This window comes from Leucopleurus acutus (genome assembly GCF_964270905.1).
Source record: "Leucopleurus acutus genome assembly, chromosome: 6".
NCBI classification, from domain to species: Eukaryota; Metazoa; Chordata; class Mammalia; order Artiodactyla; family Delphinidae; genus Leucopleurus; species Leucopleurus acutus.
Genome location: NC_139149.1, coordinates 81,760,668 through 81,777,627, shown reverse-complemented (window position 1 = coordinate 81,777,627; position 16,960 = coordinate 81,760,668). Strand labels below are relative to the sequence as shown.

General features: G+C 38.1%; 1 protein-coding gene across 2 annotated transcripts in view; it reads right to left on the bottom strand.

Moving 5' to 3' along the window:
• The window catches only part of PLCL1 (phospholipase C like 1 (inactive)), a gene marked incomplete at its 5' end in the record, with an annotated part of 355,176 nt that overhangs the window by 28,793 nt on the left and 309,423 nt on the right, over positions 1–16,960 (bottom strand). The window contains 2 exons of one of the 2 annotated variants that reach the window (XM_082841649.1): positions 12,706–12,815; positions 14,877–14,952. In XM_082841649.1, coding sequence (XP_082697775.1) covers positions 12,706–12,815; positions 14,877–14,952 — 186 coding nt within the window. Of the gene's footprint in view, positions 1–12,696; positions 12,816–14,876; positions 14,953–16,960 lie in introns of both variants that reach the window. The other variant, XM_082841650.1, reaches the window with a different exon arrangement.

Here is a 16,960-nt window from a genome sequence, read left to right as displayed (position 1 = left end):
CGTACAGATTTTATGGAAGGATCATTCTCCCTATTTACTGCAATGGTCCCCTTCCCCATACTGCAATAATCCTTTTAAATAATATCTCTCTTTACCTAAATCTGGGTTTGTCTTTACCTGACAATGCACACACCACACTTACATATACATTCAGGGTAGTGAGCTCACGCTGCTCTGATTTGGGTTAAGAATGAGGAAATTAAATAGATGTATCCCATCTTCTTCTCCCTAGAGTAACAAGGAAAGAAGAGGAGCTTGTGTCTGAAAAACCTAAAAGGGCTATATAAGAAATTAGAATGAAGCACTTTTGCTACCAATGTTTTCTTTCCACATATAATTGAAGAAAATAGTTAACAGAGTAAGGACATCAAACTCACCTTAGACTAAGACTCTGTGTGTAAGAAACATATCTTCTCTAAAAAAAGTTTTCCTGGGCTTCCCTGGTGGCGCAGTGGTTGAGAGTCCGCCTGCCGATGCAGGGGACACGGGTTCGTGCCCCGGTCCGGGAAGATCCCACATGCCGCGGAGCGGCTGGGCCAGTGAGCCATGGCCGCTGAGCCTGCGCGTCCAGAGCCTGTGCTCCGCGACGGGAGAGGCCACAGCAGTGAGAGGCCTGCGTACCGCGAAAAAAAAAAAAAAATTTTCCTGCAAGAAAAGCAAGACCTTCCATAACCTCACAAGTTGGAGCAAAGTCTATAATGCATCTATTCATTTGGATTCTGCCATTTTTGAATTATTCAAAATCATTATGAAGTGCAGCTTTCATCTGAAAAAAAATGGACCCCCCCAAGAGACACTAAATTTAGTTCTACTGGAGATAAAGGAAAGTGGTCTGTGCTTCCATAATCATATCAACAGCCTGGCTTTTATCTATACTAAACTCCTAGGCAACACAGCTGGGATGCAGCCACCCCAGGCAGAAATCTAGACACCATGTAACCAGCCTGCTTATTGCTAAGAAGCATTAACTTTCCATCTGAACCCTCCTATATTGTTGGACAAGGGCTGTTTGGAATAACATTTTAGATTTGTGATTTTTTATTATTATACATGCATTAATTATACTCTTTAAAAAAAGACTTTACTTTTTTAACACTAATACAGTTCATACTGTGTATTCTATAATGCTCTCTCTGCATCTTTTCAGCTTTAAATCACAGAAATCTCTCAAAAACCAACCTTTAAACATCCTCCTCTACAACTACAAGCTGTCAAATGAATTTTATGGATACACATGGACAGAGAATGTTGCTGCAGATCATTTTTTAGGAGATAGATGATTAAATTCACATGTAATTAACTATATAACTCATGACCAGATTTGATATACTAACAAATTAGCTATGATGCTAATGAGTGGTAATGAGCGAGGCAGGCAGTTTAGAACTCCACAGACCAAGTTGAGGATGTCTACCACATTTTTATTTTGATTTGTTTTCTTTTCACCATTATTTTCAGATTGTTTTGGCAACCACACTCAAGTGTCAAGATATAATATGGCAGGGTTTTGGAATCCATGAAAGGCTAAAGATATTTACTCCCTGTTCAACTGGTACTTCCTCATGGAAGACTTCCCTGACCTCCCATTAGGTCAAATCCCATTACACATTCTCATACTTCTCCTTCACAGCACTCATCACAGTGACGAATATAATATGCAGTGTGTGATTATTAATGACAGCCCCAACTATGGGTCTCATGGCCCCATGAGACCATGTTTTTATTCATGAGTACATTCTTAGGCATAGAACTCAGAACCCAATAGGGGCTTGTAGGTATTTACTGAATATATGAATGTGGTTTTACCCAAAAAAAGCCCAAAATTACTATTTGCTAATTTATGGATTAGAGGCCTCTTTTATGTTGTGCACCTTCTTATTTATAAATGTTAAAGTGGAAATAAATTAAATCAACTTCTTGCGATGGAGTAAAAGATCTTTATTCTGTACTAATAAGCCAAACAATAACAAGGTTCTAAAAATGTGTCTAGGAGTACCTTTTCAAACCCCTAGTCTGAGTATAAATACCTCAAACTTAGCTTATAAAACCCCTGGAATAGATGCTATGCCTTCTAAAGGCCTACTCTTCTTAAGGCCTAATAATATTTTCTTTTGTGTGTAAAGATAATGGTACTGACACATGAGACCAGAGTTGTTTTTCTAGTACTTACCCATTCATTCTCTCTCACCTGCCACCTTCCTCCTGATGATAAAATGACATGCATTGTAAGGCAGCTGGCTGAGATTACAAGTGAGTCTAGGCTTGCTAAGTTGAGTGAGACTAAACCGGCTGCCACTAGAATCAGATCCTCAATTTTGGCATCATCACTGTTTTGCCTTTCCCAGTTGCAGTTACCAAACATTTCCAGCATGACAAGTACCACAACTGCTCACCAAAATTAAAATATTATTTTAAAAACATTTAACAGGCCAAATAATTAAAATACATTTTTAAATAAACTGAAACATTTTTAAATAAATGTAACCTAGAGAAGATATATACTAGGTCAATACACAACATTCCTTCCACTAGCTATTAGGCACACTTAACCTAACAATGTAGGAAACTCTTTAGGTTGACAGGTAAGTCTTTGAGTAGATAGATACATAGCTAGCTGGCTGGATAGGTGAACAGACAGACAAGTACGTGTTAAGGTAGTGACTACTTATATGGTCCACTCTGTACAATCTACTTTTTACTACAGAGCACTTAACCTATGGAGTTTAACAGACTATAATTCCAGAGTAGAAGAACTTCTGTGAATTATAAACTGACTTTAATTATTAGAACCTCTATACTGTTTATTGAGTATTTTCACTGCAGGATGGCCTTGAAGAACAAAAGAAAGAATAAAATATCACTCTGTTTGCAAAAATTCCCAACAGGAAAACAATATTGTTAAGATGTCAATACTACCAAAAGCAATCTATATATTCAATGCAATCCCTATCAAAATCCCCATGACGTTCTTGCAGAAATAGAAAAACCTATCCTAAAATTCACATGGAATCTCAAGAGACCCTGAATAGCCAAAACAATCCTGAAAAAGAATAACAAAGCTGGAGGACCCATATTTCATGATTTTAAAACTTACAAAGCTATAGTAATCAAAACAGTGTGGTACTGGCATAAACTCAGACACATAGACCAATGGAATAGAATAGACAACCCAGAAATAAACCATTACATAAATATGATCAAATGATTTTTGACAAGGGTTCCTAGACCATTCAATGGGGAAAGAATATTCTTTTCAACAAATGGTGCTGAGAAAACTGGATATCTACATGCAAAAGAATGAATTTGGGCCCTTACCTTACAATATATACAACAATTAACTCAAAATGGATCAAAGACTTAAATTAAGAACTAAAACTATAAAACTCTTAGAGGAAAATATAGGCCAAAATTTCATGACAGTGGATTTGGTAATGATTTCTTGGATATGACACCAAAGGCACAGGCAACAAAAGAAAAAATAGACAAATAAGACTTCATGAAAAATTTTAAACTTTGTGCATTAAAAGACAGTATCATTAGAGTAAAAAGGAAAACCACAGAATGGGATAAAATATTTGCCAATCATATATCTGATAAAGGATTAATATTCAGAATATATAGAGAACTTAGAAAACTCAATAACAAAAAAACCCCAGGTAACCCAATTCAAAAACGGGCAAAGGACTTGAATAGACATTTCTCCAGAGAAGATATACAAATGGCCAATAAGCACATGAAAAGATGCTTAACATCGTTAATCACTAGGAAAATCCAAATCAAAACTACAGTGATATACCACCTTATACCCATTAGGGTGGCTACTATCAAAAAAACAGAAAATAAGTGTTGGTGAGAATTTGGAGAAATCAGAATTCTTGTGCACTGTTGGTAGGAATGTAAAATGGAACAGCTGATGTGGAAAACAGTATGGTGGTTCCTCAAAAAAAAACAAAACATAGAATTACCACATGATCGAACGATTTCACTTCTGGGTATATATCTATAAGTATTGGAATCAGGGTCTCAAAGAGATATTTGTACACCCACGTTCATAGCAGCATTATTCACAAAAGCTAAAACATGGAAGTGTCCAAGTGTCTATCAACAGATGAGTGGATAAGCAAAATATGGTATTTATATACAGTGGAATATTATTCAGCCTTAAAAAGGCATTACTCAATTTATATTATGTACTTTGAGTAGTCAAAAATCAGAGACAGATAGTAGAATGGTGGTTTCCAGGGGCTGGGGAGGAGGGGGCAACAGGGAGTTATTGTTTAATGAATACAGAGTTTCAGTTTTACAAGATGAGGAGAGTTCTAGAGATGGATGGGATGATGGTTGCACAACATTATGAATATATTTAGTACCACTGAACTTAAAAATGCTTAAGATGGTAAATTTTATGTTTTATGTATTTTACCACAATTAAAAAAAAATCAGAAAAAAATTCCCAACAAGATGGTAGGTAGAGACCATCTTATTTGGAAAAATCAGTCAGGAAGGGAGAAGACAGCAGTAGTGGAACCAAGCAGAACCCTGCAGTCTCCCCATACCCCCACCAAGTACAAAAGCCCCTCTATGTCCTCTGCCTCTTGTTGGTAGAAAAGCTGAAGTCTCCCAGGCCTCCCAGAGTCACAAAAAAAGCAGGTTTGAATAGTTAATGATTAGGACAATAGAGTCACAGACTCAGTGTCTGATGCAAATTCCTGAGTCATTTTACAGATACCGTAAAGGCCACTAGAAGGCATGACATAAGCTGCTCTATCTTGAGCAGTACTGAATCTATGGCTAGCACAATTCCAAGAACTGGCCTCAAGAGAATGGGATTAACGTTATTGCTCATAATAATCTATATCTTTGTGGGCATCAAAATAATTGTAGCTTGCTCTGCCCATATATGTAAGCAGGCAACTAAAATTGTCAGCAAAGAGATGCTACAGACCCATGTTGACATCTTTCACTCTGAGAATACAGCACCCTATGTCAGCACAAAGAAGTTACAGAAGATGGACCTTCACCCCAATCCCATAAAAATGGGATGATGTTTGACAGCAGGGAATTAAAAGCATCTCTTTTGCCCCTTTCCTGTCTGCCCATTTCTGTTCCCTTCTAACTGTAAAAGAACCTAATTATAGGAATGAGATCACTAAGCAATTGAAACAACTCCTGACTTATACTTTCCCGAATGCACACCATGCCTTGCCTAACCTGTTGATATTTCTCATAGATAAAAAGAAGTAAGAAAGAAAAATTAAGTAGTTAAAGAATGTTTAGCCCTCTACCCCAAAGCCCCCTAAGCAATCTTGCAGGCAGATCACTCTGGCAAGATAACATTTGAAAAGTCAGCTGGACTGCACACAGCGGAGAACGATGACCCAACCTCCTCTCTCGATGATTCACTGAGATACTTCCCCCCCATTTTCCCTTAAAAAACCATCATGGCAGAGCAAAATCTTCAGAGTTGGTCTCAGGACACCAGTCCACCTTCTCCCCAGACTGCTGGCTTTTCTGATTAAAGCACCTTTCCTTTCTATTGACACTTGCCTCTCGAATTACTGGCGTTTGAGCAGCGAGCAGCTAATCCTGAGTTCGGTAACAGTAGGAGGGATAATAGCGGGAGACTGTGGGAAGTAAGGATAGAAACTGAGTATAATTAGGGTTTTATAGTGTCATGGGTTTTAAAAAAAGTGGTCGGAGCAAGACATAACAGATGATATATAAGCAGAAAGATTTATGTTATTGATAGGTTTAGTGACAAAAGGATCAATGCCTTTAAGAATGTAATGTAGTTTAGCCACAGAAAAAGACTGAAAATAACATACAATCATAAAATGTAAAGATGGGTAAGGATTCCAGCAGTCATACGGTCTCGTCTTATTTTTAGGTGAGAAAAATCTAGCCCCAGAGAAGATAATTTTTAAAAATTATATTAATCAGTTGCAGATTCCTAGACTCATAGTCCAACTTTCTATAGGTCTAAACCCTTACATAATTCTAAGGTAACACAGACGGGAATTCACAGCCCAAGAATTTGTTATTTTATATGTATCACTAGGAAGTATTTTCCTTAGACTTAACGGAATTTAAAACTTTGTTTAAACACTTTGAACCTTGCTTCTCAAGATCGGTGACTTAAAGGCTCCTCAGCTTTGCCACTCAGGAGGCTCCTTTCTTAGTGAAACCTGAGGAATTTCCCTATAGGGACTTCACCTCACTTCTAAATCAACTCAGGTTTGTTATTCAAAGGAAGAAGATTCCAGGACTTCTGCTCTGACAGCTTAGATGATACAGGAAAGATGGAGGCCCTGAGAGGAAGAACTGAGGCTGTAGAGGCTGGGCGAAGGAAGGAATATGAACAGGAGTATGGTCTTTGCAAAGTTTTTGCTGGCAGCACGGCTCTTAAGTTTCCTCTGTCTCATCAAGATGCGGAGGCTGGCAACAGCTAGACTAAAAGCCAATAAAGAGTAGAGCTGTCCAAGAGAAACCGGGGGCTGTCTCGATGATTCACTGAGATACTTATCCCCCATCTTTCCCTGGGTTCTCAAGGTGGGTCCAGGATCTGGCCTTCTGCTTTTGTATTTTTGTTGTTATTTTGTTTTGTTTTCTTAACCTCAGTGGTATCTGTCCAGGGGCTCAGTTGCATCCAATCACTCGGCAGTGATCAGGCCCTGGGGAGTTGATTCACGCTAACCAAGCTCATAGGAGATGGACTGATTAAAAAAAAGGAAGTTAACTGACTCATTTACAAAGAGACAGCCAGGCAGATGGGACTAGTTATGTCACTTGATCAACTCATTCCATCTTCACTGGAAAAGTGTGCTTGGGAAGCCAAGTTGAGAACAGAGTTGCTTGATGAATGTAGTGTCAGAACAAGGAGAACTGATGTTCCCAAGCTACACTCTCTCAAAGTACTGTTCTGCATTGTAGGAATACACTGTCAAGGTGGCTGGAATACTCATGTTAGCTGAACAGGACACTCACCCTCGTGGATGAAGATAATAGAGCACTTAGTATAATATTTGAGACACAGAGAGTACTCAGTTAATACAAGCCATCATATTATGGGGCTGTATATACTCTGGCAACTTAGCATAATGGGCTAACAGCATGGGCTTTGGAGTTAGATCCTTGCTCCGTCACTCAGTACCCGTATGGCAACAGGAAGGTTACTGAACCTCTCAAGTCTCAGTTCTCCTATCTGTAAAATGAGTATAATAATAGTAACTTTACAGGGTGACCCTTAAGATTACTTAATATGTTGTGTGAAAATCACTTAACTGCTCACTGTAAGCACTGAGTGCCTACAAACTCTTACATAGCATTTCTTATATCTCAGATAGCACTTTACAGACATTAATTCATTTAGTCCTATGACTAAAGGTGGATATAGCTGAGGAACCTGTCACTACTAGATTATATTCACCAACATCTGCTTCCCTTCCTTGAGGAAGTATATACTTTCCCAACTCCACTGAAGTCAGATATGACCATTTGACTTACTTTGGCCAGTCAAATTTAAATAGAAGAGACATGTGACACTACTTGGCAGAAAAGTTTAAAACCAATCTGTGCTTCCCTACCTCTAGGATTATAGATGGGTTAGTTGAGGTAGAGTCCCCATTAGCCTGAGCTCCTAACTGACCCTTGCTGACCCTGGTAGGCAAACAGTGTGAGCAAGAAATAAGCTATTGTTTTAAGCCACTGAGATTTTCATTTTTGTTACCACCGCACAATCTGGCGTATTCTAATTGATTCAGAAGCGTAGAGACAAAAAGAAATTTTCCCAAGACCACACAGCTAGAAAGTATCTGGCTCCAGAGTCTGTACTCTTGACCACTTTATGTTTCTTAATAATTGATAGTAACATCAACATGAAGAATAGTTTATTATTAATGCACTGTTGTCAGTGGAGGTCTGTTTCTAGACTTCATAAGTAGCTGTTCTTTTCTGAAAGAGTTGGCCCAGGTAGAAACCTAGCCTTTCTCCAGCCTCTACTATAACAACAGCCAGCAGCTGACAGAACACCATTGGAGAATTTCTCAGTGGATGACATGGAGGACCCTGGGCATGTTCCTTTTTTATATAACCTCAGAGCAGCCCCCAGGGGCATAGTCACTATGGCCACCAGTAGAGCCTGGTTGGATCCCCCCAACACACACAGTATCTCAGAGAATGATTTAAAATATCTACGGTCCTTCTGCTGAGGGTGACCCCATTTTTTCTGTCACTCAGTCTTTCAGAAATGGATGCCTCTTCTCATACTTCTTTTCCCATTAGCCCATAATCTTGTTTCCCTTCTTTTCCTGCCTCTCAACAATGAGCAAAGACTTCAGATGTGTTTGCAGGCTCTATCAGAAAGCATATTACTGACATCCATGTAATTTCCTTTATGTAGCAAGATTCCCCAGAGATGTGAGGGCCTAAAATTTAGGGACTGAGCAAGAGAATCTGTCTGAATTAGAAACACAAGTACTCAAGGAGCTTTAGACTCTGCTCTTCCCAAGGAAAATGAAAATGTTGTCAAGATAAAAACAGAAGGAGCAAAGCTTAAGCAGTGATGGAAAGCCAAAAAGTTAAGTGGAAAAAGATTAGTCATATCTACTGAACATAAATCTATAAAAGAGACCCAGTTTTTTGTGGCATACAATGAAATGCATTAAATTATAAGCTGGAAATCTATCTAGGGAAAGTATAGATACACATCAATTAATAGAAGTGTCCATTGATGAAGAAATTGTCTATTTATTTAACACATGTCATTCAACTAGTAATCAATGAAATTCATGAACAAATAAGAAGTCAGCCACTTCTTAACCCTTTTATTTATTTGTAAGCTCTAGTGATCACCTACTTCATAGCTTTTCCATTATAATAAAATGTTTATTAATTATATTTCTTCAATTTTTTTTAATATCTCTCTACTTGACACTTCTCCAGCTTGGAGAATTGATTTTTTCATCAAACTTTTGAAAATGTTAAGATAATGGGATTTAGTTCCTTAAAATAGCCGACAGGCCAAGTTAGAAATATATATATTGGGAAACTCACTAAAATGTTACTCTCAGGTTCTTACTAGTTTCGGTTTTATAAGTGTGACCACCTTTTAATGAAATTCTTTTTGTACTTAAAGAATTAAATCATTCTGGATGGAGTCCAAAATTTTAAATGAATTCCACTTCATGATACATTACGTTTTATCAGTGATATAGTATAAATTCATATCTCTTTTCCAAGAGACCTTCAGAATTCTCATTAGCAAAATACTTCCAAGGTTGATAATAATTTACTACAATAAACTGGCTGTGCAGGTGAAGTTGTAGTATCTCTTTCTGGAAGACGTAAAGAACAGGAAAAATTTTCATTGTAAGATTTTAGTATTATGCTAATAACCAAACAAAACTCTTTTATGAAGGACAGCATGGAGAAAAGACAGATGGAAGGAACAGTTAATTCGTGAGGGTGGGATGAAATAGAGCTATCTTTGTCCAATGATTATCTGGAAAAGGCACTGCAGACTGAGTCATTGAGACCTGCATCATCATATCATCCCAAATGAACACAGAAGCTATTTAAAGACTTCAATTTTATGCTCAGAAGTGAAAGAGAAAGAAAGGAAGAGGAGGAAAATGACTGTAATAGTTGGCTATTGGCATGTGACAAAAGTGTGGGGAGATGCAAAAGATCTGCTAAGCAATTCCCTACTCTGGACCCATGCATAGTGCTAATGCTGGATTATAAATCCTCATTTCTAGCTTTGAAAATTTGGACGCTGTAAGTATAATTCATGTTTGTTATATTGCAGAGCTATTCATCTTTGTCTCTGCAAATTTTTCTCCAGCTTCTCTGTCATATATTAATATCAGATCAATGTAATTTTGAATTGCAGAAAACACAAACTAAAGAATTTATTTTTTAGTCTCAGCTCAATTTCCTTTAAAGTCAATGTCCCTTTCTACCGCTCCATGCTGCCCACCCACCATTTTCCTGAGGACACATTTCTCATTTTTTGTAGATCCTCCCTTACTTGTTGGAAATTGCATTGGAATTAAATATTTTAGCTACTTGAACACACATGTTCAACAAATATTGGTCAATCATCATTCTCTTCCCCTAGATATCGAGGAGTATTTGTAAAAATTGTGTGTAAGGAAACCTTTTCAGTAAGCAATGCAGAATTTTTAGGTGAGCCTTGACATATCCTACTATTTCAGTGATTATGTCTTACCAATGTGGTTGTTACTAATTCATCCAGTTGTAAGCAATGGAAATTGCCTCTAGTAAACTTAAGAAAAAGGGCATTTTTAGGAGATTGAAAATCAATAGGAAGACTGGAGAACAAAGAAGGAACTAAGAACTTCAGATCCAAGATACAAGAAATAAAGGAAGAGCCTTAGAGAGGAGGTTCTTCTCAGAGAGGCACCACTAGAGTACACAACCTCCAAAAAAGCCTGGTCTCTTTGTGCCTCAGCTAAAAATTCAAATTCCAAGGAGGTCATTTGTTTAGCACTTGGGGAAAGAGCACATAATTAACAGGTCCACCAAACGCAATGGGGGAGAGAAGGGAAATAGAAGTTTGGAGAAGTTCACTATTCTTGTTTAAGTTCCTAGTGCTCAAGCTGAAACACTAGTAGCTGGTACATGAGCTAAAATAATAGAAGATTGATTCTGTTTCAAAAGATCTGTCTGAGAATGATTTGTACAGCATTTGCTAGGCCCCATCTAGCAATCAGTTCCTGTCACTAAACCAAACACACAAACAAACCTCAGAAAACAGTGAATGGGCTTCAGTCAGAAGTTAACAAAGAAACTAACAATTATACCTCAATTTAAAAAAATTAATTAGTTGATTTTTTAATTTAAATTTAAATTAAGAAAAACCAAAAGACTTTTATCCCAATGGTCATCCTCACCCTGGCAAAAGTAATAGCATATATATACAACAATAGTATAGGTATAGATATAATGTCAAGTTTTGTGCACTGTGACTTAGATATTTTTATATGTATTATCTCATTTCATTCTTATAAAACCTGGGGTGTAGGTATTATTATCACCCTCAGAGAGACTACATAACTTGGCCAAAGCGTCACAGCTATCAGGCAGTCTGCACCCAGAGCCTGTGCCCTCACCCCTGTACTAGCCTGCCTGGAGTCAGTCACGTGGATTGAGTCTTTCAGGAGGCAGGAGGACAGGGTAGTGGTTAGAACGATGGGCATGATATAGCATCTCAGTTCTGCCATCTACTAGCTGAAGGTAAGAAACGAAAACCTTCCTGAGCCTCTATTTCCTCATCTGTGAGATGGAGAGGGTCAGCGTGAGTTGCTGCAATGTCACACAGTTGTTGTGAAGAGGAAAGGAGGAAACATACATGAACTACTTGTCACATGGGAAGTGTTGAATAATCAGTGGCTGCTATTGGTCACACGTCTGTCTCCCCTAGTAGACTAGTTCTGGAGGCCCAGGTATTACTTTTTTGATATTTGTGTCTGTAGCTCCTTTCTCAGTGATCAGCACATTCGAAAGCCCACGTAAAAACATGCTGCACAGAAAGCGTCTGTATCAGGGCTCACACTGCCATGTTGTACTCAGGTATTGTAAAACAAGCTCCTCTTTATATTAACACTATAGTTCCTGCCTCTTAAGCAAAGGACACCTATTTTCCCCCACCCCACCTCCTGCCCCCAGGCTGTTAACTCACGTCAGGGTCTGTATCGCTTTTGTTCTTCATGGGTTCCCAGTGCATAGCAGAGAGCCCAGTACATAGTAGGAGCTTAACAAATATTTGTGGACTGAATTTTTAATAAACATTTGTGATATGTATTACAGTTCACCTAGCACTTTCACATAAACGTGTGCTCTCTGTAGAGCAGGCTCTGGAGCCAACTGCCTGGGTTCAAACTCCAGCTCCACCATTTACTAGCTGAGTGACCTTGGGTAATATACATAAGTTTTCAGTGCCTTGGTTTTCTCACTTTTAAAATGAGAATAATAACAGTATTGAGTTAATGAAAGTATTAAAATGTTAATTCATATAAACCTTGTAAAACAGCGCCTGGCGCATCAGTGTTCTTTAAATGTCAGCAATTATTAATTTTGTTTGTAGCTGGTTTTCTCCATCACACTACTAAGAATAAGCTATTCCAACTGCCTAAATCATCTGTCCATTCATGTAACAAAATATGAAAAGTGGCATCTTTACTTTGAAGTCCTAAAATTAATTTTCAGTGGAGCAAATCATCATCTCAAAAAACTGACTTCCAAAATCTTTGCAAAAATAAATGTATTTATAGAGACTCTTCCTAAAATCAAAGAATCCTAAATGGCTCCAGATATTCTGTAGTTTAAAGCTTTTCCAAGTCACTTGTGTTGGATCCTTCTCCAGCAACATTTTGTGTTATTCTTTCCACAAACCAGAACAGCCATATTGACTTGACTAGAAGTATGAGTAAACCACACACACAAACACCAGGTAATAGAATTAGGTCGTGCTGTCTTCTGCCTCCACCACAAAACTCATTATCCTATTATGGCAAACCGTGTGTTAATCCCCGTATGCATCTCCCATCACTTAGAGCACAAATTAATTAGGTCAAGTGTTAATTAAAAATTCAAGTCACCGTATTTAACCACTGACGCTTCTCTACACATTGGAGAGATGAGGAGAAAAATAACAACAAAGGGGCACCTGAGTACTTCATTTACCTTCAGCACTGTAATGTTCCAAGCAAAGCTCTCAGTTGCTTTGTTGAGTTTTCTTCCTTTCAAGCCTTCTTTTGCCCCCAGATTATGAAGTTCCTCATGGAACTCCATCCCTTTAAAAAGAGAACATAAGAGAATTCTTCGTATAAATTTCAGAAAAACAGGCATTTTATTGTGAAAATATTATCAGTAAAAATATAATTTCCCATTTCTGTCCTTCTCATAATCTCTAAATCCCAAAATTGAATTCTCCTTCTCATTCTGTTCATCACCACCAAATGGCTATCCTTAAAGGGAAACTAAAAGTAATCAATGCATTAGATTAAATTAGATTTTAAACAGCAAGGGGCCATAGACAAAGACATGAGAAGTTAAGAAGCAAATTCTTCCAACAGGTGGCATCCATCTTGTTTGTTCTCTGCCTGGTTTTTATATAAAATGGTGTAATGTGTGAGTGGCTACCATATGTGAAGGATGCACATATCTTACTTTGCCTTATGAACCATCCATACGGCTTGACAGTAGGCCTGGAGCCCACATAGATAACAATGGTAATTAGTAAATGTTGAGTAAAAATAAAAAGCTTTTTTAAAATAGCATTCCTGGAAACACCCAAATGTGTCAGATTTGGGAATGGCCTTAAAGTTATTTTTAGCTAAACCATTCCCCCAAGCTTGAATACTATAAAAAAAATCACCATCATCTTTCTCTCCTAAGCCTTTGTCTTAGCACCTCAGAGATGGGAATCACACTTTCTTCTGGAAAGCTCATTCCATCTTTGGAAAGCTGTGACTGATATCAAACCAGTCTCTCTCCCTGAAACTTCTACTCCTTGGTGCTAGCTAGCCTCAGAACAACAAGGTCTAATCTCTGTTCCACAGTACAGCCCTTTAAATATTTGAAGAAAGATGTGGGATAAAGTCTACTAGAGTTTTCCCTTCTCCAGATTAAACATTCTAACATGTTTCAGCTTATTATAATTTCTCTTTAAGGATGACATCCAGGAACATCGTTCTCAAAATGGGATTGAAGTTGCCCACATGACATAGGGTTTTACCACCACCTTCCTAGTTCTAGTGACTAGGCTTGTATTAATGCAGCCTAAAACCACATTAACTTTTCTGATGCTAACATCACAAGCCCAGTACATAGTAAGAGCATGGCTGCAGAGCCCAGACCTACACTCTGGCTCTACCACTGACTAGCTACATGAGCATGAGCGAATCCCTGAAACTCTCTGCCATTAAGTCTCCTCAATGGTGCTATGGTGATAACAAGAGTATTGACCTCATGGAACTGTGTGAAGATTAAATGAGTCAACACATACAAAACTCTCAAAGTAGTGCATGGTACATAGGAGCATAATATAAGTATTTCGTATTGTTATTATTTTCGTGCTTCCTGTCAACGGAAACATTTAAGCCTCCAGATCAGTAGCGGAGAGCACCATTTTCAAAGTTTGGTCTGGGTTCAAAGGTCACCTCTACCACGGGTTGATATGGGATTTGGGGTAATTCGCTCAATCTCTCAGAATCTCAGATGCCTCATCTCTAGATTGGATATAATGATGACTACACCGCAGAGTTGTTATGAGGACTAAATAACATAGCATATGTGCTTAGTGTATCAGATACATATACATCAAGCAACTGTCAGTGTCATCTTCCTTATTGCACACTAATGTGTGTGTGTGTGGATCAGGGAGAACATGGATCCAAGGGAGATAAAAGTACTGGGGTGTGGATGAAGTGAAAGTAAATAAACACAGCAATGTGCCATCAGAGACATGTGACCCATCCCACCCTTAAAGAAGGAACAAATCTAAACTGAGGACAAGTAAATGAGGCAAAAGCCTAGAAGGTTAACAAGATTATGGTTCAAACTGTAAAAATGAAGTGTTTCTTAAGGGGCAATGTGAAACCACAGTTTCCATATCAGTAATAAAAAGGCTTTGATCGGTTCCCAAATCACAAAAGTAAATTCAGAAACCCTCACCTCTCTAGACATCTTCAGATACCCCCTCTATATACACACAGACCACCTACCTACTATCACGTAGATGTCTTCTGTACTAAACAAAGGCTTCAGTGTAACTCAAAGTATAAACTTTAAAAGTCTGCCAAAAATCATCATTATGGTTTCTAAACGAAATGGGGGCAAGGGGGGAACGTTACCTGCTTTCTGACACTGCACGATCTTTTCCTGGACTGTGTCTGCCATTTCTATGAGAAACCGGCTCTCTTGGATCATCTGCAACAAAATAAGCATTAAAAAGTGGTTGTCAGAAATCCTTAAACTGGCACATTGGAAAGACAACATAAAGACCCACATGAAACTGCCAGTAATGGGGCACCCTGGCCATAACCACAAGAGATGGGAGAGGGAAGGATGATCTCTGCTCCAAGCCCCATCCACTCTAACACCAGCTAGAGTCACCTACCTTATGGTTGCTCCACTTATGTAATATGCCTGGCACACCATGGGTGCCAAATCAATAACTGTTGAATAAATGCATACACACTCTTTTTAAGTCCCAGATCACATTCATGAACACCTCTTATTTTATCCCCTCGCCCCAAAGTTACTGCAACATCAAGGCAAGTGGTACTGGAACAACAGCAATGAGATATCAGAACAGGGAATCACCTAGTGATGAGGTAAAGAACTACAGGACACATCGGTGAAGTCGGCAAATTGGATTTAAGTGGTGCAAAGATGGTGGAGTCCTGGTCCTTCGTCGAGAAGGGCTCCAGCTCCATTGGCAAGAATGAACTGTGGGTCATATTCACCAGCAATTCCACAGAGCTTGTAGGCAACAATGCTGAAATGGTGTCCCTGCCCTCCACATTTGGGTAGAAAGAAAAAAGACCAAGAAGTAATTAATATACTGAGTGAAGTAGGGAAAATAGGACAGCTGTTGGAGAGATGAAGAAAAGAAAAATCTGTATGTGAAGAAGGGGGAAGATGAGAGTAGGTAAAGAAGTTGTGATCAGAAAGACAACGGATTGGGGCCCTTCTGAAGAAATGACTAAAGAAAGGCACCAATAGGCAAACACTTCCTGAATTTCCAGCCACTCTTCTACTCCTAATAAATGTTGTACCTTTTAGTCTGACTATTCCATGTTTTATCTGTCTGGCTCAATAATCTGAAGAGAGTTCAAGGCAGAATCCAAAGCGGACATAAAAAGTCTTGAGTAAGACATTCTTCAAAATGAAATGCTGTTGTACAAGATTGTAGTTTTATACAATCACTTTCAAATATAAAGTGGTTTATGACTACAAATCTTCAAATGGAAAAGAATATTTGAATCATGAATATTTAGTGCCTAACAACTCTATAGAAGTAAAATCAAATCATTCATTCATTTAACAAACATCTACTCAGCAGGCACTATGTGTAAGCACTGTAGTAACTACAAGGGGTATGACACCTGGATGAGCAAAAACAGACACATTTCTATCTCCATGGAGTTCATAGTCTAGTAGGGAAGTCTACTCAAATGATTAAATGACACATGATAATTAATTCAACCAAACTTCAATTACTGATATTTTCTACCTAAAATGATAGTTTGAAGTGACTTATTTGGAGGGCTAAAGTGACTATTAAAACCATAAAACTAGGCACCCAAGAAGGTCTAAGCTGCGTCAAACTTTTTAACTGCATTAACTCTTCCAACTGCCAAGAGGAAGTGGAATGCTTCTGAGTAACAATTTCTCAAATGGTTATGTGCCTGAGTTACTGCAGCTTCCAAGTGAAGGAAACTTACAGGCAAAAGAAGATTTAATATGAAGGGAATCTGATTTAGTCTTTTCTAAGTTTAGAAAGATGCTAAGTTTAGCAACTACCCATGCAGCATCAATTGAGTTTTCATAATACTTTCAAAGTTATCAGATGTTCCAAATTAGTCAGATAGCATACAAAATGTTTTCATAAAATTCAAGCAAGGGAAACCTTCATAAAGAACAAACACATTCTGTGACTTTACCATGAGCAAAATAGTCAATATACTGCACAATTTTAGAATCATTTTATTTTTAAGGCTAAGAGAATTTTAGCTGTCAGGACCACACCCTTAATTTTGTGAAAAAGGAAACTAAGACTTATAAGAGTTAAAATCCTTGTCCAAAAAATGGAACTAATTAGTGATCAAACTGGAATTAAAATCCCAGTTTCCTGGAATCCATTTATTTTCATGAAAAAACAGCACCCTCTGATTTTGTCTAGCCTGGCCATGCCTTCACACATTCAGTCTTT